This window comes from Fundulus heteroclitus, chromosome 23, assembly GCF_011125445.2.
Source record: "Fundulus heteroclitus isolate FHET01 chromosome 23, MU-UCD_Fhet_4.1, whole genome shotgun sequence".
NCBI lineage: Eukaryota > Metazoa > Chordata > Actinopteri > Cyprinodontiformes > Fundulidae > Fundulus > Fundulus heteroclitus.
Genome location: NC_046383.1, coordinates 34,497,796 through 34,525,628, shown reverse-complemented (window position 1 = coordinate 34,525,628; position 27,833 = coordinate 34,497,796). Strand labels below are relative to the sequence as shown.

At 46.3% G+C, this 27,833-nt stretch overlaps 1 protein-coding gene across 3 annotated transcripts; it reads left to right on the top strand.

The window, feature by feature from the left end:
• The first annotated feature begins 468 nt into the window (after window positions 1-468).
• On the top strand, window positions 469-27,833 carry LOC105921278 (diacylglycerol kinase delta). Of its 3 annotated transcripts, XM_036127789.1 has the most exons (31): window positions 469-649; window positions 4,871-4,981; window positions 5,089-5,169; window positions 13,777-13,881; window positions 13,956-14,088; window positions 14,166-14,272; window positions 15,236-15,361; window positions 15,439-15,541; window positions 15,630-15,792; window positions 15,893-16,001; window positions 16,073-16,212; window positions 16,298-16,382; window positions 17,298-17,392; window positions 17,476-17,575; window positions 18,326-18,626; window positions 19,512-19,676; window positions 19,749-19,877; window positions 19,957-20,032; window positions 20,107-20,217; window positions 21,343-21,439; window positions 21,518-21,625; window positions 22,043-22,156; window positions 23,019-23,153; window positions 23,232-23,380; window positions 24,641-24,746; window positions 24,872-24,964; window positions 25,040-25,159; window positions 25,267-25,384; window positions 25,513-25,643; window positions 27,496-27,595; window positions 27,709-27,833. In XM_036127789.1, the coding sequence occupies exons 1-30, from the start codon at window positions 512-514 to the stop codon at window positions 27,583-27,585; spliced, it is 3,639 nt and encodes a 1,212-aa protein (XP_035983682.1). In that variant the 5' UTR covers window positions 469-511; the 3' UTR covers window positions 27,586-27,595; window positions 27,709-27,833. The 3 variants fall into 3 exon arrangements, with proteins under 3 accessions (XP_035983682.1, XP_035983681.1, XP_035983683.1); XM_036127788.1 differs by lacking the exons at window positions 469-649; window positions 4,871-4,981 and having other exon boundaries at window positions 5,072-5,169; window positions 25,043-25,159; XM_036127790.1 differs by lacking the exons at window positions 469-649; window positions 4,871-4,981; window positions 5,089-5,169 and adding an exon at window positions 6,905-7,007.

The window sequence follows — 27,833 nt, the reverse complement described above, 5'->3', positions numbered from 1 at the left end:
AAAACCACGATCACGGACCCAAAGAAAATGTTTGTGCAATCAACGTGGCCTGCTAACCTGATGCAGTACTACACTAGTACTGACAGACAAAATGGGCCATAATTCAAGCAACCTATAATGAAACGCTTGTTGAAGGATACCCAAAACGTTTGAGGCAATTCAGACGATTAAAAAGCTTTTTTTTTTATCAAATGTTAAAACGTTTATAGTCATCTCACTTTGAAGTAAGGAAGATATATTTACAGGAATACTTTTTACTTCGGGATTTTACAAATGCAAATTATGTTGTTTATCCAACTGACCTAAAGGATGGACAGGTTTAGTCAGTAGTTTTTTTATTTTTTTTATTTTTTTTGTGCGTCGACGCCTGCTGTTTTCCTTGTAGTGTGTAGGATTGACCAGCAGAGGGCAGTGTACGCTCCTCTCTGGCCATCCGCTGCGCTGTCCACTGCCCGCCGCTAGGGGGAGGTGTTTCTCCGCTGCTCGTCGGGGGCTTGATGATGATGACAGGATGGCGGAGGCAGGGGAACCGGAGTCCACTGCGGTCCGGTGTCCGGACGAGTCTTCGGATAGTGAGCCGGAGCAGGAGCCCGGATCTCCGCAGAAACTAATCCGGAAAGTGTCCACATCCGGTCAGATCCGCAGCAAGGTATGATACGTTCACGCCTGGGGGGTTTATGGTGGTCATTCAGCGGAGTGGGCCCCGCACAGCCCCGGGCTGCTCTGCCCTGTCCGATGGAGCACTGGTGCGCCAAACCCCCGGAGAAAAACGTGCACTTTTACAGCTCCAGCCCTGAAGAAGTTATTTCAGAGAGTTTTAGAAAATATATATGATGACTCTCCGATTACATAAGTATTGTTCTCGGATTCGTCGCTGGTTTCAAAATAATCTGTATGTTGTACTGAAACTTTTACTCCGCCGTTGCCCGCTATAGGCAGCCGCAGCCAGCCTGCTTGGGCTAAAATAAAGGCTGCTAGAATCAAAATCTGGACAAATGTCCCGTTTTAATTAACGCCGAATTAAAGAGTGGGGTTTATTCGTGTTCTATAATTGCTTTAAGATCTGGGTTTGAACATGTTTATGTTTTTAAGGCTCTGTTCATATTTAAGTTCAGTGGATTTTAAATGGAGTTTGGTCCGACTGCTAAGTTCCGGTGCCGACGGAACTGTTGGCTGCTGGTGAGTTCTAATGATGCCGAATTAAAGAAGGCTTTTGTTTTTATCCCCCGGCTGGTCCATGGTTCAATTTGTTCATCGGTTTAATTTTATTCTAGAGACTTAATCGGAATGTAGATGCTAACGCTTTGAAATGGAGTTCGGGTGTCGTTTATTTACCCAGAAAGAACGGAATCCTGAGCTGCTGAGTTGTAATGATGCCGATTTAAGGACAGAACGCATCTTCCATTAAAACGCGTTAGGAATCGGTTTATTGTGCCGAGAATAAGATCCGCGAAGAGATTATCTGGAAATGTGACGGATTTTTGGGTTAAATTCGGTCCGGGCGTTCTTGCATCTGATGTTTGTGGGTCGGAACCTGTTGTTTCTCCAAACTGTGCCGGTGTTGCGTATCACCTGCAGCTTCGAGTTAACTCCCGTTTAACGGGATTTAGATCTTTAAAAAACGGAGGAAGTTAAAATTATTCTGTAGAAACAGCGAGGAAAGATCTTAAACCCGGGTTCTGCTCTGGGAAGGGACCCATCTGTGCAGATCATGGCTGATAGATGTGAGCACCTGGTAACGATTAATTGATTAATTGCTTTATTTACCTGCTGCTGCATTCAGGGATACCCTCAAAACTCACTCAGCAAACCTTCTGAGACAATAAGTACAAATAGTTTTTATAAAACCATCTTATTTTTAGTATAAATCACAGTAATTATAACAAGATGATGTTGTTGTTCAAATCAAACTGTGTGTTTAATCAAAGCAGTTTGATGGCTGTTATTGTTGAATTGATATTCATAGAATGACTCCGTAAAGCTGTGAGTTCCTACCACGCCTGAAGGCAGCGGTGGCTGAGTTCAGGAGGTTTGACTGGAGCCAGCTTTCTATTTAAAGCTGCCTTTTTTTTCCTGGTTGGAGTTAAACACGTGGAGAATGAGTGATGTGGGAATAACAAGGAAAAGCTCAGTGGTTGTTTTTTTTTTTATCCACAGCGTTCCCTCTGAACACGTCAGACATCAACATCAAACTGATCTGCCGTCTCATTTACAAAACACAGCGTAGGAAAGTTTGCAAAAGCCGTAAACTTAAAAAAAATCCCTTTATAAAACCATGCGCACACACAACAGCAAACGGTTTTCCTTTCTAGGTCACGGCGGCGTCTAAATGTTTGGTACCTGGTTCCTCCTCATGGTCCGTTTGGAGGGCTAAAAGGGACCTAATATAACATGAAATAAATAAATGGCCCATTAAATAACAAAATGATCATTTAAAAACAAAGCATACATTTAAATATGTAATTATTTCACTCTGTTTTTATTTATTTCATGGCTTCAAATTTAACCGGAATGGCCCCTAAAGGCGGTGAAACAGGACGGTACCAGACTTCTGCATTCATGATGGCCGCTACTCGCAGCAGCATCGAGGAAAACCTCAAACTTTGTCTGTTTTTAGCATCTCTCTATTATTTATGTAACATTTAGTCGGTCGTACAGGTGCTGCCTCTCAGCGCTCATCAGATGGGATGTATCAGCTCCATTTATCTGCACGAAATACTGCCTAGAACAGCGTTATAGTCATTGTTACTGTTTTAACAAACAGTGCAGGCGTCCATGTTTTATCCTGCTGTCCAACGGAGGCAAACTGGAAACGCAAAAAGGCAAAGACGACCTAATCTGCGATTCGTTTATCCCGCCCACTCAGTTTGATAGGAGAGGCATCCTGCTGCAGGCAGGCGGCGCCATTTTTATAATCAATGCCGGAACCGAGAGAAAGATAAGAAACCCTAAACCTGCAGTTTATCCCCAAACAGACTGGATTTAATACGACTTTTTGACGTCAGGTTGGAACGTACTTCCTGCGATTCTGTTTATTTATCTAGTATTTAATTATTTAATGTCACCCTTTAAAACATATCCTCAATAGTTCACTGGCACATTTAACTATTTAACTGTCCGTTTAATAGTTTAAATGTGCCGGGGTGACTGGCTCAGTGAGTAGAGTAGTAGTCTTGCAATTGACAATTAAATGGTACATTTCATTATCTAATGGGACCATTTAATGGTGCATTTAATTATTTAATGGTAGATTTATTTGTTTCATGACATATTCCTTTAATTTTATCTATTTTAATTGTTCTGTCCTCTACACACCAACGTTGAACAATAAATGGTCAATGCAATCCTCAGGTATGTTAATATTTAAATGAGCCAGCTGATCATTGTTATTTCCTATTTGGCTATGGCAACCACAGAGAACAGAGCAAAAAAACTGAAAACATGTCCCAGAAAGACATTTATTAAATGTGTAAAAGCACAGATGTTGTCAGCAATAAAATAACTGGTTAGAAAGTGACTTTTAAAGGACCTATAAGCGTATTTTCACCACTGGCTGCGCCGTTGAGCGCTGTCTGCAGAGTCTCCCAGAGAAAGAAAGCACATAAACAATAAAACATCCCAACTCCCAGTGACAGGTGGTATTGGTGGAAATAAAGTTATTAAAAACCATTTCTGATGTTCATTGGTGTTAAAGATTGAGGTAATTAAGAAAACAGGAGCTTCAATGGAAGGAAGCTGAGGAGGACGATGGTGTTCTTCATCCTGTCCTTATAGAGACACAAAAAAACATCAAATTAAAAGTCGTCCAGGTTTTTATTCCTTTGAGACAAGCTTGTAGTCTTTACGGATAAATATAGCCGAGTAACAACAGCATAACTATGGAAATTTCTCCCATGTTGTCTGATAATTTTTGCAGTTTAAAAGAAGGGACCCAAACACTGAACCCTGTGGTACTCCATGATCAGGGTTTCCCGCAGCGCTCTCTTGGCGAGGCGGCCGCCTCGGCAACATAAAAAAAAAAAAAACGAACTCGATATGCTGTTTATTTGACGGTAACAGGCGTTTTTTTGTTGTTGCTTTCGTGCGTGCATATAGTGAATGGCAGGAAAAAACACAGGCGCTCTGCTCCGGTGTTGTGCGCAATTCTGTTCCCCCGTGAAATTCTGTTTCCCCCGTGTCGGGAGCGCGCTTTGCAGCCGTTTTCCCGGCGCTTCTAGTTGATTTCTCGGTAAAACAACTCCTATAATCATGTTGAGTTTAATTTAATTTCAGTTTAATCGGCAGCTGTTTACAAAATTGTAAAATAAAAATAAATAAACGAGGTCTTTCAGACATCTCCCGAAAACTTTGGGAAATAAAGAGCAAATGTTTCTAAATTCTCAAATTATGTGTGATAGCATGTAGTATACTAGACATTTCCTTAATCCAGTAAACTGTCATATTTTATATTACAAAGGGATGTACTGGGAAGTCTAAACTCTTGTGTTTTCATGAAGTCTTAGGCTGTTTCTCAATTCACGTTCTCGCGTTCTCGTGAATTGAGAAACAGCCATAATGTTTCTGTCCTGCTATCAGCCATCCTCCTCTTTCAGCAATGTAAAATCATAAATACACACTACGTGCTGGAATAGTGTTTGGTGGCTTACTTTTATTTGTCAGGTTAAAGTGACAAAAGTTGGAAGAAGACCGTTTATCTTGCCATTTAAAATAACACAAAACAGCGTAAGAAGACCTCGTTTATTTATTTTTATTTTACAATTTTGTAAACAGCTGTCGATTAAACTGACTGTTACAACTTTGTTGTAACCCCCCCCCCCCCATCATTGATGATGATGATGATGATCTTAAGGCTCCGCCCCCTTTCTTACAGACCGTCCTGAAGGAAGGAACGCTCCTCAAACAAACCAACTCATTCCAGCGCTGGAAGAGACGATACTTCAAGCTCAGAGGGAGGACTTTGTACTACGCCCAGACCAGCAAGGTGAGCTGTCAGGTAGACGGGCAGTGGGCGGAGCCTGCGTTTGATCGTCATGCATCTGATTGGTTAGCACTGGATAAGCCGTAACAGGCCTTCGTGTCTGTCTGTAGTCGATCATCTTCGATGAGGTGGACCTGACGGACGCCAGCGTGGCCGAGTCCAGCACCAAGAACGTCAACAACAGCTTCACCGTGAGTCCAAACAGAATCACTCCCAGATCCTTCCACCGCTGAAAGTAGTCCCTGCAGCATCGCTCTGCTGAACTCTGCCAAAGATGCTCTCCAAGAGAAGATGCTTCACTCTGCATGCCACATACACAGTCGATTATCCACAGCCTGATCAGAACGTCAATTAACAAGAAGCTTTGATGGTTCAAAGAGAACTCAAATACAGTTTATTTAAATTCTAAATAAAGAAGTGGAAGGATAAATGCAGCAGACTAAAACCAGCAGTACTGTAGTTTGGGTTGAATGTAGAACTACAGATCTTTCAGCTTCAGCAGTTTGTTCTCTTGGATTGACTGACTGCTTAAGATGTAAAAAGGAAGATAAACTCAAGAGTGATAAAAGGGATATAAATTAATCTAGTGGAGAAGTTACATACTTTAAAAGAAATTTCAGTGTAACATTCTCTAATTATGAGCCATTTTGTACACCACTATTCTTTTTAAACACGCGTTTAATATTTGTTTGGATTACAAAAAAATACAACTAACATTTTATGGCCTTTATGAATAACAGTAGGGAGGGAGACGTGTAGCAAAGGTACCGAGGTCAGGACTAGAACTGTACGTCTGTTCGCCGCCTAGAAATCATCTGAATTTTGTTCCATTATTGTGGCAAAGAACCCGTTTTATAAATGAAAATTTGAAAAATGTGCAATCCAAAAGTTACACTTTGCAAAACTTTGTTTTTTTTTAGTTATTTTATTGTTTTCTAAGTTTTTTTATTTTTTAAGAATAAAAAAAATCTTATTTTATATTTTCAAATATAATTTTTTTTTTCAGATTTTATATTTTCAAACTTATTTTTCTTCAGATTTCTCTTTTGCAGATCGAATTTTACAAATTGCATTATTTTCAAACTGCCTTTTACGATAACATTCTCTTCACGTCTCGCTCTTGACACACGTTGACCAATAAAAACGTTGCTAATATCCCTGCAGACCAATAGGAATGCGTCTTCGCTCCTCACGCCAGAGGAAAGCCCGCCCCCAGGCGTGACGAGAACGTGATCCGTAAAACGCAATTTGAAAATGATGCAATTTGTAAAGCTCGATCTGAAAAAGAGAAATTTGAAGAAAAAATTTGAAAATATAAAATCTGTAAAAAAAATTAAATAAAAAAAGAAAATTAAACATGACAAAATGTTTTTTTCAACTTTCCATTTACAAAACATGTTCTTTGCTTGCAGCAATAATGGAACAAAATTCACTCCATATTTCTGTAAATACCAAAAACACACAGGTCTATTCTTTCTTGAATATAATTTTATTTTATTCCCAAATTCTGTGTTTTTGTGAGACTTTCCACATTCCCAACAAAGTTAACAAACTCCTTGATCCCTCGGCCCGACTCAGACTCTCTTAGGACCGGACCTGGTTCCCCTCAGAGGAACTTTTCAGCCTCAGCACCAGCAGGAACCCAGACCCGGTTCATGAACGTCACATAATCCCAGCGTCAGACCTGCAGCCACTGACCCTGGATCAGATCCACACTACTGCTCTGAGACCTGCTGGAAGTGATGTCACTTCCTGTTGTGAGGCTGTAAATGTGGGGCGGCGTGTGTTTGTGTGACGGATCATGTGGTGGAGTGTATTTATAGCCCGCTGGGTGTGTGTGTGTGAGGCAGAGAGAGAGACGTCAGACAGGAAGTGGGCATGAGCTGTTTTAAGGGAGGTGGGAGGGGCGAGGGAAGCGAGATCCAGTCGGATGATCAAAGAGCAGAGCCTCAGACCCAGTTCAGAGTCAGACCAGCATCTGGACCAGAACCAGGCCCGTAAGCAGCACTTTCAGGAGGACCTGGAGTCGGTAAGACAGCTGATTGGTCCATCGGGTTGAGGTTGTCTCTCTGTCCTTGCGCTCAGCTCGCTGCTCTGTTGATGCTCCGGTTCACATTGATGAGGATGGTTGTTCCTCTCGCTCAGCCTCCTGCGGGTTTTTATCCCGTCCTCGGTTCTGAAGCCTTCCTGCTGATTCATGCTGATCCGCTCCAAGTCCAGCTCTTGCTCTGCTGTGTGTTGTTTATCGTGTCCTGCAGAGTTCTGGTGCTTCCTTTTCTCTGCGCATTCTCTCAGAAATCATGTGACCAACTTTTTAAAGCTCAGATGAGTCCGATGATCATCCTGATCAGTTCCCATCAGACCCGACATTAGTCAGAACTAACAACTGTTACACCCTCCAGGAAGCACTCTGGGACCAGGTTCGGGTCCGATTGGGTTTTCTGACTCCAGTCGTGTCCAGGGTCGCAGTTCTCTTCCCGTTTGATGGAAATTCTTCACCTTAGGAACATTTAAATGTTTCTGATCCAAGCGGATCGGTCGGATGGTTCCTGAGCTGAATGCCGATGCCTCGGGGTCGGCAGTCAGAGCCGCTGTGGCGTCGGTCCATCTGCGCGGATCGGGCCGGCAGCCTGATCCGTCGCACTGAGCTAGACGTTTGGGTCGGTGTCTGTGCTGCAGCCAACAGAGGTAGAAGCTCTGTGTAAACTTCCTTTTTGTAGTTAGTTAACTTTATTTATATACATATAGCAACTTCCACAGTAAAAAAAAAAAAAAACCCTCATAAAAACAAGCTTAAGATAAGAAGATAAAAGAAAAGATAAATCAGGACACACGTAGCATCATGGAGCCTAAAAGTAGTTAAAAACCAGTCTGAATAAATTAGTCTTCAGCTGCTTCTTGGAAGAATCAACAGATGGTGCAAAGATGGAGGCAACGCCTCCCACAATCTGGGGGCCACGGCTCTAAAGGATTTATCCCCCCGGTCTTAAAATGTTTATGGAGCCGCTAACAGTGTTTGGCTGGAAGATCCCAGACGGTGATTAACGCTGTAGGACTCTGGAGATGGAGGCAGAGGATCGACCACACTGGGCTCCATAAGTAGAGACTAACCTTTTAAAATAAATCCTAAAATGTGGCAGTAGTCGAAGTAAAGACATTAAAACTGGAGCTATGGGCCGTCTCTTTCTTGTGTTGATTTTAAGGCTCGCAGCAGCATGATGAGCTGACAGGAGACGGTCAGGATCTTTCGTATTCAGTCACATGAAAACACTGTTACATAAGATTAGATAAAAACATGAATAATTATCTCTAATTGAAGTCAGTTTATTTATATAGCACCAATTCATGAAACACGTCACTTCAAGGCTCTTTCCAAAGTCAGACTCCATCAGATCCTCCAGGTTGGTGAGAAAGTTTCCTCTCTAAGGAAACCCAGCAGGTTGCATCAAGTCTCTCCAAGCAGCATTCACTCCTCCTGAAAGAGCGTAGAGCCACAGTGGACAGTCGTCTGCATTGTTGATGGCTTTGCAGCAATCCCTCATACTGAGCATGCATGAAGCGACAGTGGAGAGGAAAACTCCCCTTTAACAGGGAGGAGAACCTCCAGCAGAACCAGAACCAGGCTCAGTGTGAACGCTCATCTGCCTCCACCCACTGGGGCTTAGAGAAGACAGAGCAGAGACACAGAAAGCTCAGAAGCTCACATTGACCCAGGAGTACTTTCTATGTTAGAGAAGACAGAGCAGAGACACAGAAAGCACAGAAGCTCACATTGACCTAGGAGTACTTTCTATGTTAGATGGTAATAGAGGATGATCTGCCTCCCCTGATGATGTCACAGCTACATGAGAGGAAAGGAAAAGGGTAATGGCAGCAGTAGCTCCTTCAGTGGCTTAATGTAGGAGAGAAACGGTTAAGCAGATAGTTTTTTTTAGGTCTAGAGGATGAAAGAGAGAACAAAGAGTTAGTCACAGTATAAGATCAACCAGCAGCTACGTGTAGGAGTGAAACAGACTCTGAGAGGCAGGACCCGCTGAACCATCTAGAAGAAGCTGTTGACGCAGGATGGCGTCACAGCTGAACAGAGCGCCAGGCCAGATGGAGCTACTCTGAAGAGAATAAACAGAGAGAACGTTGTTAGAAACTGAAATGACAGCAAATAATTCAAAACTGTTGAGCAGTAGGAGAATGCAGCAGAGTGATGGAATGTGGTAATTTTGTCATTACAGTAGTTTAAAATACTTCAGCGTTGAAGAAACAAATAGATGGAATTGTTTTCCATTATCTGAGGCCATAAGAATATCATTAGTGACCTTCACCAGAGCTGTTTCAGTGCTATGATGAGCTCTGAAGCCTGACTGAAACTCTTCAAATAGGTCATTACTTTGTAAATGTTCACAAAGTTGATTAGCAACTACTTTCTCAAGAATTTTAGATAAGAAAAGAAGATTAGATATAGGTCTGTAATTTACTAACTCATCTTGATCAAGAGAAGGTTTCTTAAGTAAAGGTTTAACAGCTACTTTAAAAACCTGTGGTACATATGCATTTACCAAGGATAGATTAATCATGTCTACAATAGGACCACTGATCAAAGGGAATACCTCCTTAAACAACTTGGTTGGGATGGGTCTAACATACAGGTAGAAGGTTTAGATGAAGCTAAAATTTTAGATAGCTCAGAAAGCTCTACTGCTTTTAAACAGTTCAGACACTGCGCAGGTTCTAAGGATTCCTCCAACGCTGCCTCACTTACTGAGGACAAGGTAATCATGTTTGGGAGGATGCCAATTATTTTATTTTTAATGGCATCAATTTTATTTATGAAGAATCCCATAAAGTCGTTACTTTTAAGAGCTAAGGGAATGGATGGATCAACAGAGCTGTGGCTCTGGGTAAGTTTGGCAACTGTACTGAAGAGAAATCTTGGATTATTTTTATTCTCTTCAATTATTGATGAAAAATATGCTGCTCTAACTCTGCGAAGGGTCTTGTTATACAACAATAGTCTGTCCCTCCAGATTAAGTAGGATTCCTCTTGGTGTGTAGAGCGCCATTTTTTCTCCAATTTCCTAACATTGTGCTTCAAAGAACGCAGCTCTGAATTAAACCAGGGAGCCAGCTTCCTGTGAATAATCACCTTCTTTTTCAAGGGAGCTACATTGTCTAATGCAGAACGCAATGACGAAGTCACACCGTTAACAAAGACATCTATTTGTGAATGGGAAGAAACAGCATTGCTGCCATCTACAGGGTATTTCTGCAATACTGACGATATTGAAAGGGGGACTGAATCTTTTATAGTTTGACACAGCATTATCTGGTAAAAATCTACTATAATGAAACCTTCTTTTGGGATGTGGAGAACTCAGTTAAATTGAACTCAAAGGTTATTAAAAATGGTGAGATAGGACAGGGTTGTGAGAAAATACTGTTAATTCTTCGCAATCAATGCAATATGTCAGCACAAGGTCTAAAGTATGGAGCCAAGAGTGCGACGGTTTATGCACAGCTTCCTGTGAATAATCACCTGCATGAATAAACCAGCTTTTGACACCAGATTCAAAACTCTAAAATATTTCTTAGCTGAAAAAAACACATTTATGATTGATTCACGAGGCACTCCAATAATCTGGCAGAATCAAAAATGATACCAAGCTTTCTGGGGTTTGGTTTGACATAATAGGCCAATACATAGACATTGCTTGATTTCAGTTAATTGGTAATTGGTGTTTCAGTTTAATCAGAGTTTATCTGCAAGTGGTTGATACAACTGACGCAGTTTTATGAAGGAGGACAAGTGACATAAAATAGGTTTTGCAGATAAATTCTGTAGAATCCAAGTTGTCCTTTTTTAATAACTGCTCAACAACGGCATGCTTTAAAGAACTGGGAACCAGAACCGTTAAAAGTGAAGAAGAAGGTCGTTTGGACAGGTAGGTCTTTATCAAAGATAAAATGTTAGATAGTGTTACTGGATCAAACAGAGACTGAGAAGCGCCTGAAACAAAGTTATGACACATTGATGGAAAAATCCTTCCTCACAAAGAAATTAGCATCAGCTTTAGAGGAAACAAGAGACTATTGTAACAGAATTTGAGAAATATTCCAGTTTTTATGATTTCATCTAAAGAGATCCAAGGTTCTCTGGAGTGGAGTCTGTGAACCGTGAGTTTAATGGATTTCTTTAAAGAGGTACAGAAGCAGATTTCAGTGGTACCGCTACATTACAGATATGTGAATAATTATTATTAAACCCATCGTGTGGCAACATCAACATCAGGGAACTGCCTCAGCAAAGATGGATTAAACAAACAATCAAGGACTTGCCTTTGGGTCTGAGAGCATTCCAGAGCAGCTTTAGTTTATCCATGTTTGGTACTGAAACGGTCCCTAAAAGGTAGAAGAAATGCTTTTATTCTCAGAGCTGCTGATGATGTGAGGCGACATTAACATCAGAGATCCATTGGCCTGATCCAGAGGAACGGACCATAATGCACCTGGCCTCCAGCAAGGCTGCAGGAGCTTCTAAACTGGGATGGTGCAATGAAGCCAGGAAATAGTTTGGAAACAGCGACTAAGGAAGATCAAGGAGAGGAGCAGCTTTCCTCTCCGGATAAACGAACAAACAGACACATGATGGTCAGGGAGCTGGAACAGCAGTTTCTCCTTTTTTTACTGGGTCTATTTCTGTCGCTGTGGGAACAGAGGCTTCATTGTTGAACATCTGACAGGAAGCGGACGTCTACGTCACGCACGCGCCTGCCGGGTTCAATTCCAGTGAGATAATCAGAATAAAAATACAGGAATTCGCCAGAATACTGAGACTGGAAACATTTTCCGTGGAAACCGTGGATAATTTCTGATGTTCAGATGACGGAAGGTCAGAGTGTCCCTGAAGGCAGCATGGAGTCGTCGTCATAACGCAGAAGCTTTCTGAAAGCTGCCATAAGATAAAAACAGTAAAAAAAAAAAAAAAAGGTTTAGATTGTTTCCAGCTTCTAGGACAGATGACACCGCGATGAGAGTTAAACTTTTTACAAGGTCCAAATGAGGTCTCATTGAGTTCTGAACAAGGTCCTGCTGTGGCTTAAACAGGGTTCTAATAAGATACTGAGAGCTCTTAGGCTACGTTTACTGCAGGTCTATTCTGACTTTTTGCTGAAATCTGATTTTTTTTAAGATGGCCATTCATACTACTATTAAATGCGACCGCCAACAGACATACCGTACTTTTCGGACTATAAGTCGCTCTGAAATCTAAGTTGCATCAGTCTAAAAATGCGTAATAAAGAGGATAAAAACATATAAAGGTCGCACCGGACTATACGCATCATCAAAGTTGTAACCCAGCCGGATAACAGAGCCGTAAGCTAGCGCTAGCTGTTATCAACTTCACTCACAGCCCAAAAACGGGGTTCTGTTGCTGTCTGGGTCCTTCGAGCTGCACCACGCAACTCTCCGCTGTATGAATACAGACTGAAACAGTGAAACAACATTCAAACATGTGTTCTTTGTTGTCTAAGTCAATGTTTCAATTAATTTTTAACTTAAGGTGACCAGGTTTCTTTAACGAAAACCGGGGATGTCTCTGATTTTGTTGAGAAGCTCTTTCTGGGGTAGCATATCGATAAAATAGAAATCATATTGATTATCGATATTGATAATTATCAACAAATTCTATATATTTTAAGTGCAGCCCTAGTCTTTTTGTTTCGCATAATTGCAACACCGACTGGGTGGGGAAGGAGCGTTCAACTCAGCTCTTCTGCTACGTCGGGACAGCGGCAGGACCGCTGCACAAAGCTTTTTTCCTCCATCATGATACATTGAATATTTATACTATAGACAGTAATGTTTACTCCTTGATTCATGCTGGTCAAGATGAATTGCCATTTAAATTTGATATATAAGTCGCACCTGAATATAAGTCGCAGGATCGGCCAAACGCGCTGATAAGAGAAGGAGACGTCACACATCAGTGCGCTGTTGACAGAAGTAACTGTGAATGTAATTGTTTCTAGAAGTGTTCAATAAAGTTTTGTTGAGCAACGGGAGCCGACAATCAATTTTTTTTTTGGATCGCTAGCTGCTACAGCTGTGTGTGGATGTGTAACGAGAGACAGGAGAGACGTGAAAGACGGATAAAATGTGACATGACCGTTCAGGCTGCCGACGCTTTGAAAATATCCGATATGTATCCGAATTAGTACCACATATGGAAGAGGCACACATCCGATTTTTTGAGAAGATCAGAATTGGGCCGTTCACACTGCCGTCAAAAAGTCGGATATGGGTCACATTTCCCTGCAGTGTGAACGTAGCCTTAATGTCAGCCTGGCAAGGTCTTAAAGACGTCTTTCATGAGGTCTGAACAAGGTTTTAATGATCTCTTAACAATGTCCTAGCAAGGTCTTAGTGACGTCATACTGGGGTCCTACCGAGGTCCTGTTGATGTCCTACTGAGGTGTTGTTGAGGTCCTACTGAGGTCCTGTTGATGTCCTACTGAGGTTTTGTTGAGGTCCTACTGAGGTTTTGTTGAGGTCCTACTGAGGTTTTGTTGAGGTCCTACTGAGGTCCTGTTGAGGTCCCACTGAGGTCCTGTTGATGTCCTACTGAGGTCCTGTCGAGGTCCTACTGAGGTCCTGTTGAGGGCTTATTGAGATATTGAGTAGAGTAGACCTGGGCTCAGGTCAGCATTTCTAGTCTGACCATCCTCTCCAAGTCAACCAGAGGATAATTTTCCAGTTTTTGTTCCTAACTCTGACCTGACCTTTGTCCCGTATCTGTCCTCCAGGTCATCACCCCCTGCAGGCGCCTTATTCTGTGTGCTGAGAACAGGAAGGAGATGGAGGAGTGGATGGCTGCGCTGCGTAGCGTCCAGAACAGGCAAAACTATGAGGTCAGAACGGTTTGCTCACCAGGACAGGTGTTTTCCCCCCAGCTGGCGCCGCTCACCGTGTCTCTGTCTCCCAGTCCACCCAGTACAGCATGGACCACTTCAGCGGGATGCACAACTGGTACGCCTGCTCCCACGCCAGGCCCACGTACTGCAACGTGTGCAGGGAGGCGCTGTCAGGAGTCACCTCCCACGGCCTGTCCTGTGAAGGTAAGCTAACGCTACCGCAGCACAATAAACAGGCAGCAGCGCCGCCGCTAACAGTGATGCATGTTCCCACGCTGCAGTGTGCAAGTTCAAGGCTCACAAACGCTGCGCGGTGCGAGCGACCAACAACTGCAAGTGGACAACTCTGGCTTCCATCGGGAAGGACATCATTGAGGATGAGGACGGGGTGAGACAGAACAAGACACAACGATCTCTGACACATGCCCTCTTCCCTGTCCTCTCACCTGTCCTCCCGCCTGTCCTCTTACCTGTCCTCCTCACCTGTCTTCCTCACCTGTCCTCCTCACCTGTCTTCTCACCTGTCTTCCTCACCTGTCCTCTTGCCTGTCCTCCTCACCTGTCCTCCTCGCCTGTCCTCTCACCTGGTCTCCTCACCTGTCCTATCGCCTGTCCTCCTCACCCGTCGTCTCACCTTTCCTCCTCACCTGTCTTCATCACCTGTCCTCCTCACCTTTCGTCTCACCTGTCCTCCTCACCTGTCCTCTCACCTGGTCTCCTCACCTGTCCTCTTACCTGTCATCCTCACCTGTCGTCTCACCTGTCCTCTCACCTGTCTTCATCACCTGTCCTCCTCACCTTTCGTCTCACCTGTCCTCCTCACCTGTCCTCTCACCTGGTCTCCTCACCTGTCCTATCGCCTGTCCTCCTCACCTGTCGTCTCATCTGTCCTCCTCACCTGTCCTCTCACATGTCCTCCTCACATGTCCTCCTCACATGTCCTCTCACCTGTCCTCCTCACCTGTCCTCTCACATGTCCTCCTCTCCTGTTCTCTCACCTGTCCTCGTCACCTGTCCTCTTCACCTGTCCTCTTCACCTGTCCTCTTCACCTGTCCTCCTCACCTGTCTTCATCACCTGTCCTCCTCACCTTTCGTCTCACCTGTCCTCCTCACCTGTCCTCTCACCTGGTCTCCTCACCTGTCCTATCGCCTGTCCTCCTCACCTGTCCTCCTCACCTGTCGTCTCACCTGTCCTCCTCACCTGTCGTCTCACCTGTCCTCCTCACCTGTCGTCTCACCTGTCATCCTCACCTGTCTTCTCACCTGTCCTCCTCACCTGTCGTCTCATCTGTCCTCCTCACCTGTCGTCTCACCTGTCGTCTCACCTGTCCTCCTCACCTGTCTCTTCAGGTGTCGATGCCTCATCAGTGGTTGGAGGGGAACCTTCCCGTCTCGGCTAAGTGTAGTGTCTGTGATAAGACATGCGGCAGCGTCCTCCGGCTGCAGGACTGGAGGTGTCTCTGGTGTAAAGCCATGGTCAGACACACACACACACACCTGATCAAATGTGCTGCCAGCAGATGTGCTGAACCTCAGGTGTGTTTCATCTCCAGGTGCACTCAGGCTGTAAGGAGCAGCTGTCATCCAAGTGTCCTCTGGGTCAGTGCAAAGTGTCCGTGATTCCTCCAACGGCGCTCAACAGCATCGACTCTGATGGTGAGGAATGCTCTGCTGCCCTCCGGTGGTCAAACGCAGTCACTGCATGACTAACAGTGGTTCATCCTCTACCTGTGTGTGTAACCAGGGTTCTGGAAGGCGTCCTGTCCCCCGTCCTGCACCAGTCCTCTGCTGGTCTTTGTAAACTCTAAGAGCGGAGACAACCAGGGCGTGAAGTTCCTGCGGCGGTTCAAGCAGCTGCTGAACCCGGCACAGGTGTTTGACCTGATGAATGGAGGACCTCACCTGGGGTGAGACACACACACACACACACACACACACACACACGCAGTTTAACGACGTGTTTTACGTGGACCGCGTGAAGAAACTATAAACCCGTTTCTCTGGCAGTCTGCGACTCTTCCAGAAGTTTGACACGTTCAGGATCCTGGTGTGTGGAGGAGATGGCAGCGTTGGCTGGGTTCTGTCTGAGATCGACGCGCTGACGCTGCACAAACAGGTACCCAGCGCACAGAACTGCCCGACAGCCGGGCTCAGGTGCTCTGAGGTTTAACCGTCTCTGTGTCTCAGTGTCAGCTGGGCGTTCTTCCACTCGGAACCGGGAACGACCTGGCTCGAGTTCTGGGCTGGGGGTCGGCCTGCGACGACGACACGCAGCTACCTCAGATACTGGAGAAGCTGGAGCGAGCCAGCACCAAGATGCTGGACAGGTGAGGGATGGGGCTGTCAGACAGGTGTGTGCGCTGTTCTCCTGGTGAGACCATTAGCACTCATGTGCGCGTCCTTAATCTTCAGGTGGAGCATCATGGTGTATGAGACCAAGTTTCCCCGGCAACACTCCGCCTCCACGGTCACAGAGGACTGCAGTGACGACTCTGAGGTAACGTGACTTCCTGCTGCAGACTGGAAACGTGACCGCCATGTTTGTTAATAGGCTTTAGGGACAGAACCTCGTGTGCCGTATTTTTCTAATGCAAAACGCAATGAGGAAGTGACACCGTTAACAAAAGCGTCAATTTGTTAATGGGAAGAAACTACATTTCTGCAATACTGAGGATATTAAAAGGGGGACAGACTCTTTATAGTTTGATACAGCAAACTATAAAGAGTCAGACTATAAGTCACGCTTTTTTCATATTTTGGCCAATCCTGCAACTTATGTTTAACTTGTATATCAAATTTAAATGGTAATTCATCTTGACCTGCATGAATCAAGGAGTAAACATCTATAGTCGATACCAGGGATTCCCAAAGTGTGGTGCGCGCACCCCTGGGGTTTGACAGTGTTTTCCCCAAACCATAAAGACGTGTAAATAAACATTTCCTTTGTAAAAATTAAATGAATAAATTGTTTTCACATTAAAATCTATTAATTTAGAAGAAGTCTTCTTCTAAGGACCCAGACTGAGACAGAACCTGTTACTGGACTGTCAGTGAAGCTAGTAGCAGCTAGCGCTAGCTTACACCTCTGTTATCTGGGCGTTTTACAACTTCACTGACGTGTAAATAAACATTTCCTAAAAATTTAATAAATAAAATGTTTTCACATTAACTGATGCGTACAGTCCAGTGCGACTTAAATATGTTTTTTTCCTCTTTATGTCGCATTGTTTGACTGATGCAACTTATAATCCGAAAAATACGGTATGTTGAGTTCACTCAACACACCCAGATGTGCTTCAGGACCTGCAGCAGGTTCCTGATCAAAGGCTTCACATGTTAAAAACTGTGGGCCAGACTGATAACATTAGGAGTTCTGCTGCAGGTTGTTTACATGCTTCATCCTCGGTTGCAGGTGCAGCAGATTCTCACCTACGAGGACTCTGTGGCTGCTCACCTGACCAAGATCCTGACCTCAGACCAGCACTCCGTCGTCATCTCCTCGGCCAAGTAGGACCGTCTCTCTCTAGAGGACCCATAACCACCAGGTGTGTCGTGCTGTTCTCTAACTCTGTCTGTCTGCTTCGACCCAGAGTTCTGTGTGAAACCGTGAAGGACTTTGTGGCCCGTGTTGGTAAAGCTTATGAGAAGAACACCGAGAATTCAGAGGAGTCGGAGGCCATGGCCAAGAAGGTACGCCTTTAGTTCAGCTTATCAGTGAGATTGCTATACAGCATTCTCACTTATTGTTTTCCTGTTTTTCTTTATTATTATTATTCCGTCTGCATCTAACTACTCCCGTATACATCAACCGATTTCAACAATTTTGGTATCAAAATGTTCGGCTCGTTGCCGGCATGACTGCTATATCTCATGGTTATCCTAACTTTTACACTTTTTAATATATATCACTGTTTGTGCGATTTTATTTATTTTATTTTGGCTGTTCCCATTGAAATCAATGCAAATTGATACAAATTCCTTCAAATTCTTCACATTCTTCCAATTCTGTAAATTGTTCTAATTCTTCAAGTTTTTCTATTTTTTCAAATTTTTTCAGATTCTTAAAATTTTTTCAAGTTCTTCAACTTTTTCACATTGCTTTACATTTTTCACATTCTTCAAATTTCTTCAAATTTTTCAAATTCTTTACATTCGTCTTTCTTCTAATTCTTCAATTTTTTTCAAATTCTTGGGAAAAAAAATGTTTTTTTCAAATTCTTTAAATCTGATTTCAATGTTTTTCAGCTACTTTTTCTCTTCTGCATCTTCTGCTCAAATCATTCTGCAGATTAGCATTCTCACTCGCTGTTACGCAGAAACAGCCTTTTCTAGTTTTAGTTGGCTCTTCAGAAAAGGGAACCGGCTGCCCTGAGCTGTGTTTCCATTTTTGTCGAGTCATGACGAAGACGATGTGTTTATTGTGTCATGTTTGTGATGCAGTGCGGCGTTCTGAAGGAGAAACTCGACTCCCTGCTGAAGACTCTGAACGATGAGTCCCAGGCGTCGTCCGTGCTCCCCCCGGCTCCGCCCCCGACCATTGCTGAGGAGCAGGAGGAGCCGGAGGCAGTCAGTCTGCCTCCTACCCTTCATCCCGCTCCTCCTTCTCACCCCACCTGTTCGCCGCGGGCCACGCCCCCTCCATCAGCAGCGGCCGCCATTTTCAAACCTCGAGAGCAGCTGATGTTGAGAGCCAACAGCCTGAAGAAAGCAATCCGACAGATCATTGAGCACACAGAGAAAGGTAGGTCACCTGCAAAGGAGGAGACCTCTGCAGTTTAGTTTATCTCCAGGTGTTTAGGAGCTGTTTAAAAGTGTGATGTTGGAGGGTCCAGGTGTGACTGATGTGTGTCCAGGTGTGACTGATGTGTGTCCAGGTGTGACTTATGTGTGTCCAGGTGTGACCTATGTTTGTCCAGGTGTGACAGGTGTGTGTCCAGGTGTGACTTATGTTTGTCCAGGTGTGACTGATGTGTGTCCAGGTGTGACTTATATGTGTCCAGGTGTGACCTATGTTTGTCCAGGTGTGACAGGTGTGTGTCCAGGTGTGACTTATGTTTGTCCAGGTGTGACCTATGTTTGTCCAGGTGTGACAGGTGTGTGTCCAGGTGTGACTTATGTTTGTCCAGGTGTGACAGGTGTGTGTCCAGGTGTGACTTATGTTTGTCCAGGTGTGACTGATGTTTGTCCAGGTGTGACCTATGTTTGTCCAGGTGTGACAGGTGTGTGTCCAGGTGTGACTTATGTTTGTCCAGGTGTGACAGGTGTGTGTCCAGGTGTGACTTATGTTTGTCCAGGTGTGACCTATGTTTGTCCAGGTGTGACAGGTGTGTGTCCAGGTGTGACTTATGTTTGTCCAGGTGTGACTGATGTTTGTCCAGGTGTGACTGATGTGTGTCCAGGTGTGACAGGTGTGTGTCCAGGTGTGACTTATGTTTGTCCAGGTGTGACTTATGTTTGTTCAGGTGTGACAGGTGTGTGTCCAGGTGTGACAGGTGTGTATCCAGGTGTAAGTGGTGTGTGTCCAGGTGTGACAGGTGTGTATCCAGGTGTAAGTGGTGTGTGTCCAGGTGTGACAGGTGTGTGTCCAGGTGTGACTGATGTATGCATGTATGTTTCTGTGTTGCAGCTGTGGACGAGCAGAACGCTCAGACCCAGCAGCAGCACATGTTCTCTGTGGGTCGGGCTGAGCAGCAGGTGGGTCTGGTGGAAGAAGAGGAGGAGGAAGATGGCGAAGAGGACAAGACGTCCCTGCAGTCGTCCTTCAGCTCCAAACAGCGCAGCAGCCGCAGAGGTGATGGTGGGTCCTGAGGACAGGTGAGCTCATCCTGGACCTGTGCTCACCTGTTTGTCTCTCTGTTCTCAGTGAGCAAGACACCCTGTGAGAAGCTGATCCATAAAGGCAGCTTGTCACTGGGGAGCTCCGCTTCACTTCCTGTCCATACAGGAAGTAGAGACAACATGCCCATGCTGAACACAAAGATCCTGTATCCAGGTGAGATGCTCTCTCTGTGCTCCCACCTGCTTCACCTGTATGAGTCCAAATGAGGTCTTAGAGCCTGTGTGTGTTTCAGGCTCGCTGTCGAGCAGCTCGGTGATCAGCCGGCTGCTGGTCAACGCCGACCCGTTCAGCTGCGACGCCGACAACATGTGAGGCTGCTGACTGCACGCACCTTTACCTTTAGGCTGAGCACACAGGTAACACAGCCGTGTGTCTGTTTCAGGGACTGCTACACGGAGAAGTGCGTCATGAACAACTACTTTGGCATCGGACTGGACGCTAAAATCTCTCTGGACTTCAACAACAAGAGAGACGAGCACCCGGAGAAGTGCAGGTACAGCACCTGCAGGCTTAATGGGTCCGAATATAAAAACAAACCTTTTATTTGTCTTAGCAAATTTTAGAAAGCCACACAGATCCAGATTTATGCTTAAAATAACTCTGAACTTGAACTAACTTGTTTAATATATTTAAAAAAGTAGGCGGGTAGAGTAGCAAAAAACTGTACTCAAGTAAGAGTAGCACTACTTCAACATATTTTTACTCAAGTCAAAGTAAAAAGTAGTTAGACAAGAAATTACTCCAGTAAGATTAAAAAGTATTTGGTAAGAAGGCTACTCAAGTACTGAGTAAATATTTATAACAACTGATTTAATATTTTGAAATGATGTAATCAGTCAGACAAAATATTAAATTATGTACAAATTCTGGTATTTTTACAACCAACATAAAAACATTTTTTACAAACAGTAACAATCACAAATTACCAAATTCAGGCAGAAGAAACACATAGCTAAACAATATATTTTTTTTTTAACATAAAACTTATGAAACCAAGCAGATAATGTACATGCAGTAAGTTAGGACAGTGCAAACTACTTGCAATATCTACTGTTTACTGTGGTTACTTGACCTGTAAATGGCTCCATGAGGTCATAAAATAAAAAAACATTAAAACAACATCTGGAACTACTTTGGTTCAGAGTGCAGCTCGTGTTTACTTCCTGGTTCCTGGGCCAATCATATGAGAGTTCTCAGGGTTTGGTATTTTACCAACCACGACACCTACCGACAGGATTACCCCATTTTCTGGGGGGAACCCTGTATACCCGTCCTGTGGAAGTAAAAATTCACAACAGCAACACACCGTTTAAAAACGGCATATTAGATTGTTGTGATTGGCAAGCTGTAGTACCGATTAGAGCCACAAGGTGTCAGTACTACTCACAGCTCCTTTAAATAACCAACATCTGGTCTAAATTAATCTTCTAATGGTCTGCATATATGGGAAAAACTAGGAAGATGAGAGTCTGGCTGTCGGACACGGTGAGGGTTTCGTCATGCTACGGGTCCGAAGTTTTAGGATTTGTTAAAACAGAATAATTTTGGCAGATTGATGACATCCTGACCTACAGGAGCTGAGCCTGCAACCCTCATACGCCTGATTCTGTCTGTTCAGAAGTCGCACGAAGAACTTGATGTGGTACGGAGTGTTGGGGACCAAAGAGCTGCTGCACAGGACCTACAAGAACCTGGAACAGAGAGTCCTGCTGGAGGTCAGAACCAGAACCACAGTAAGGCGTGACGGCGGGCTGCAGTCGTTTCACTCTGTGTGTTCTCCGTGTCTGCTGCAGTGTGACGGGCGGCCCATCCCCCTCCCCAGTCTGCAGGGAATCGCTGTGCTCAACATCCCCAGTTACGCCGGAGGAACCAACTTCTGGGGCGGAACCAAGGAGGACGACGTAAGAACCCAGCCACGTCTGTCTGTCCCTGTGTGCTGTGATTGGTCAGTCTCATGTCGGTATATGAAGCATTTGTTTCCACGGTGAAGGTTTGGTCCGACCACACAGATCTATCACAGTCTTAGTACCGTCATCTGGATCAGAACCTGTACAGCAGCAGTCCCTAGGTCCGGTTCTGAGAGTCCACGGTCTCTCTGCAAGTTTCACATGTGACCTGAGATGATTGGATGGCCTTTAACGCGTCCCACTGATTGGCCGATTTGAGTTATATTGAATCAGGCGGCGCCTCCAGGGGTCCAGTTAAGGGACCCACAGCTAGGAATGTCCTCAGCAGCTGTTTTTTAAACACGGCCCAAACTGGACCATGTGTGGGTGGTCAGCTGACCAGTGATGTCACAGTGTCTCTTTGTCTGTCAGACTTTCACAGCGCCGTCCTTCGACGATAAGATTCTGGAGGTGGTGGCCGTGTTCGGCAGCATGCAGATGGCCGTGTCCAGAGTCATCAACCTGCAGCATCACCGCATCGCCCAGGTACCTGCTTACCTGTCTGCCTGCTTACCTGCCTGCCTGCTTACCTGTCTGCCTGCTTACCTGCCTACCTGCTTACCTGTCTGCCTGCTTACCTGTCTGTCTGCTTACCTGTCTGCCTGCTTACCTGCCTGCCTGCTTACCTGCCTACCTGCTTACCTGTCTGCCTGCTTGCCTGCCTACCTGCTTACCTGTCTGCCTGCTTACCTGCCTACCTGCTTACCTGTCTGCCTGCTTACCTGTCTGTCTGCTTACCTGTCTGCCTGCTTACCTGTCTGTCTGCTTACCTGTCTGCCTGCTTACCTGCCTGTCTGCCTGCTTACCTGTCTGCCTGCTTACCTGTCTGCCTGCTTACCTGCCTACCTGCTTACCTGCCTACCTGCTTACCTGTCTGCCTGCTTACCTGTCTGCCTGCTTACCTGTCTGCCTGCTTACTTGTCTGCCTGCTTACCTGTCTGCCTGCTTACCTGCCTACCTGCTTACCTGCCTGCCTGCTTACCTGCCTGCCTGCTTACCTGTCTGCCTGCTTGCCTGCCTACCTGCTTACCTGTCTGCCTGCTTACCTGTCTGCCTGCCTACCTGTCTGCCTGCTTACCTGCCTACCTGCTTACCTGTCTGCCTGCTTACCTGCCTGCCTGCTTACCTGCCTGCCTGCTTACCTGCCTACCTGCTTACCTGTCTGCCTGCTTACCTGCCTACCTGCTTACCTGCTTACCTGCTTACCTGTCTGCCTGCTTACCTGCCTACCTGCTTACCTGTCTGCCTGCTTACCTGTCTGCCTGACCCTCCACCCTCCTCTCTTCATCTGTTTCTTTGCTCTCCCTCTTCCTGCCCTGTGTCTCTTACTGTGTCTCCCTGTCCTCAGTGTCGGACCGTAAAGATCACCATCCTGGGGGACGAGGGTGTCCCGGTTCAGGTGGACGGGGAAGCCTGGATCCAGCCTCCCGGATACATTAAGATCATACACAAGAACCGGACCCAGACCCTGACCAGAGACCGGGTGCGTCCCTCTGCTGGCTGTTGGGCCCTGCCGTTCAGGTCCAGGCCCAGCAGTGGTTTTCATCTGTGTGTCTTACAGGCTTTTGAGAACACCCTGAAGTCCTGGGAGGAGAAACAGAAGTGTGAGTTCCCCCAGCCCTCCCTGCCCCCCCAGCCAGAGACCGTCTCTGAGGAAGAGGCTCTGCTGGTCAGTGACTTCGGCCAGGCAGCCGGAGCCCTCATCCACAGGTAGGTCGTCCGTTTGCTCGGTGATTAACGAACTCCTGCTTCCATCTGTGATGTGGGATGGATGGATGCTGGATGGATGAGGTTGGATGGTGGATGGATGGATGTGGTTGGATGTGGTTTAATGTTTGTTGGATGTAGTTGGATAGTGGTTGGATGCTGGATGGACGTGGATGGATGTGGTTGGATGCTGGATGGATGGTGGTTGGATGCTGGATGGATGGTGGATGGATGGATGTGGTTGGATGTAGTTGGATGGTGGTTGGATGCTGTTTGGACGTGGATGGACACGTATGTGTGTTGGGTGTTGGTTGGATGTGGTTCGATTCTGGTTGGATGTTGGTCGGTCGTGGTTGGATGTGGTTGGATGAGGTTGGATGCTGGATGATGAGGTTGGATGCTGGTTGGATGTTGGTTGGATGTGATTGGATGCTAGTTGTATATTGGTTGTATGTGGTTGGATGAGGTTGGATGCTGGATGGATGCTGGTTGGACGTGGTTGGATGAGGTTGGATGTGGTTGGATGCTGGATGGATGCTGGTTGGACATGGTTGGATGTAGTTGGATGCTGGATGGATGCTGGTTGGACATGGTTGTATGTTGATGATGAGGTTGGATGCTGGTTGGATGTTGGTTGGACATGGTTGGATGCTGGTTGTTTATTGGTTGGATGTTGGATGGACAAGGTTGTATATTGATTGGACATGGTTGGATGTGGTTGGATGTTGGTTGGATGCTGGTTGTATATTGGTTGGACGAGGTTGGATGAGGTTGGATGCTGGTTGGATGAGGTTGGATGCTGGTTGGATGTGGGATGCTGGTTGGATGCTGGTTGGATGTGGTTGGACATGGTTGGATGTGGTTGGATGCTGGAGCCTGACACCTCTCTGCGCCCCCAGCATACGGGAGGTGGCCCAGTTCCACCACAGCATGGTTAGATGTTGGTTGGATGTGGTTGGATGCTGGTTGGATGCTGGTTGGATGTGATTGTATATTGGTTGGATGAGGTTGGATGTGGTTGTATATTGGTTGGATGTGGTTGGATGTGGGAGCCTGACGCCTCTCTGCGCCCCCAGCATACGGGAGGTGGCCCAGTTCCACCACAGCATGGTTATATGTTGGTTGGATGTGGTTGGATGCTGGTTGGATGCTGGTTGGATGTGATTGTATATTGGTTGGATGAGGTTGGATGTGGTTGTATATTGGTTGGATGTGGTTGGATGTGGTTGGATGTGGGAGCCTGACGCCTCTCTGCGCCCCCAGCATACGGGAGGTGGCCCAGTTCCACCACAGCATGGAGCAGGAACTGGCCCACGCTGTCAACGCCAGCTCCAAGGCCATGGACGTGGTCTACGCCAAGACCCCAGAGGTACGTGTTCTCCGCTCAGAACGCCGGTCCTGCCCAGGAGCCCATGAGCAAGAGCATTCAGCTCCACCCTGCTGACTCCTGGTGGGGTTCTGATGGACTAACCAGAACCTTCTGTGTGTCTTCAGGCTCTCAGCTGCAGCTCTGTGGTCCACATGGTGAGCGACGTCAAAGCTCTGCTCAGCGAGACCGAGCTGCTCCTGGCTGGGAAGATGTCCATGGTAAATGTTCTCCCAGCGTTCCCATCACTGGGCACGGTTCTGGTTCTGACGGTGGTTCTGTGTGTGTCTGTCCAGCAGTTGGATCCTCCTCAGCAGGACCAGCTCAACGCAGCTCTGGGTTCTGTGGCTCAGGAGCTCCGTCGGCTGTCCGACGTTCCCTGGTTGTGTCCAATCATCGACCCGTTGGACCAGGAGGTGAGCCTCCTCCTCTGAGCCCTAGGTTCTGTGTTGGTACCCCAGAACCTGTGACTGGGTTCTTTCTGCGCTCGGCTGAGTCGGGTTTGGGTTCTTCTGCTCTTCAGGGTCCTCTGGCAGATTTCTCCAAGCGGAGTCAGAGCGGTAAATTTCGTCTCGTCTCAAAGTTCAAGAAGGACAAAAACAACAAGAACAAAGAGATGTGCGCCACGCTGTCCCTGCCAGGTGAGCTGTGGACCTCCTGGCTGCCTCGGTCTGTCCGTGTCCACTGGGCCTGGTAGCACAGAACCACAGCATAAAGGTGTCTCTCTCTCTCTCTGTTCTGTCTGGACCACTTCCTGTGGGTGTTTCAGTTCACCAGTGGGGCACCGAGGAAGTGGGGGCTTGGCTGGATTTCCTCTGTCTGTCTGAGTATAAGGACATATTTACCGGCCACGATGTCCGTGGAGCTGAGCTGATCCACCTGGAGAGGCGGGACCTGAAGGTAGAGGAGAGGATGAGGGAGAGTCTGAATAATGTTCAGGTGGTGGAAGCATCTCTGCAGGTTTATCAACTGTTAGGATGATGGACAGAGATCTGAGAGAACTTTGGATGTATGCTGGTTGGATGTTGGATGGATGCTGGATGGATGCTTAGATGATGGATGGATGTGGTTGGATGTTAGTTGGATGCGGTTGGATGTTGGTTGGATGCGGTTGGATGTTGGATGGATGCTGGATGGATGCTTAGATGATGGATGGATGTGGTTGGATGTTAGTTGGATGCGGTTGGATGTTGGTTGGATGCGGTTGGATGTTGGTTGGATCCGGTTGGATGTTAGTTGGATGCGGTTGGATGTTAGTTGGATGTTGGTTTGATGCGGTTGGATGTTAGTTGGATGTTGGTTTGATGCGGTTGGATGTTAGTTGGATGTTGGTTGGATGCGGTTGGATGTTGGTTGGATGCGGTTGGATGTTAGTTAGATGTAGTTGGATGTGGTTGGATGCGGTTGGATGTCGGTGGATGCGGTTGGATGTTAGATGGATGTGGTTGGATGTGGGATTGATGCGGTTGGATGTTGGTTGGATGTGGTTGGATGTTGGTTGGATGTGGTTGGATGTTGGTTGGATGCTGGTTGGATGTGGTTGGAAGTTGGTTGGATGTTAGTCGGATGTCGTTGGATGTGGGTGGATGCGGCTGGATGTTAGTCGGATGTCGTTGGATGGGGTATGATGTGATTGGATGTTGGATGGATGTGGGAGGGTGTGATTGGATGTTGGTTGGATGCAGTTGGATGTTAGCTGGATGTTGGTTGGATGTTAGCTGGATGTTAGTTGGATGCGGTTGGATGTTGGTTGGATGTTAGTTGGATGTTACTCGGATGTTGGATGGATGTGGTTGGATATTGGATGGATGTGGTTGGATGTTGGTTGGATGTGGTTGGATGTTGGTTGAATGTGGTTGGATGTTGGTTGAATGTGGTTGGATGTTGGTTGGATGTTGTTGGATGGATGTGGTTGGATGTGGGATGTTGGTTGGATGCGGTTGGATGTGGTTGGATGCGGTGGGATGTTGGTTGGATGTTGGTTGGATGCGGTTGGATGTTGGTTGGATGGATGCGGTTGGATGTTGGTTGGATGTTGGATGGATGCGGTGGGATGTTGGTTGGATGCGGTGGGATGTTGGTTGGATGCGGTTGGATGCGGTGGGATGTTGGTTGGATGCAGTTGGATGTTGGATGGATGTGGTTGGATGTTGGTTGGATGCGGTGGGATGTTGGTTGGATGTTGGATGGATGCGGTGGGATGTTGGTTGGATGCGGTGGGATGTTGGTTGGATGTGGTTGGATGTTGGTTGGATGCGGTTGGATGTGGTTGGGTGTGGATAGATGTTGGTTGGATGCGGTGGGATGTTGGTTGGATGTGGTTGGATGTGGTTGGATGGATGTGGTTGGATGTTGGTTGGATGCGGTTGGATGTGGTTGGGTGTGGATAGATGTTGGATGGATGTGGTTGGATGTTGGTTGGGCTTGGTTGCATGTGGTTGGATGTGGTTGGATGTGGTTGGATGCGGTGGGATGTTGGTTGGATGTGGTTGGATGTGGTTGGATGGATGTGGTTGGATGTGGTTGGATGCGGTTGGATGTTGGATGTGGTTGGATGTTGGTGGATGCGGTTGGATGTTAGTTGGATGCTGGTTGTATGTGGTTGTATGTTGGTTGGATGTTGGATGGATGTGGTTGGATGTGGGAGGGTGTGGATAGATGTTGGATGGATGTTGGTTGGATGTGGTTGGATGCGGTTGGATGTGGGAGGGTCTCCAGAGAAGGCGGGGTCTCAGGCTGCTCGTCTCTCCAGGATCTGGGCGTGACCAAGGTGGGCCACATCAAGCGGATCCTGCAGGGCATCAAGGAGCTGATGAGGAGCAGCAGCGCCAGCGAGGCCTAGCCGCCTCCAGGTGGGTTCTGATGGTCCAGGTGGGTTCTGATGGTCCGGGTGGACCAGATGGATCCGGTCCTGGTTCTGTTCGTGTTCAACACCTCTGAGTCTTTGCTGTCGTGTCTTGTTTAGGAACCTGCTGTCCTGCTACCTCTGCTGCCTTTCTCCACCTCAACCAGAATCCTCCTGAACCGACCCGGGTCCAAAACCCGACGGTTCTGCCCACAATCTGGACCTGTGGTCAGAACATTTTAACA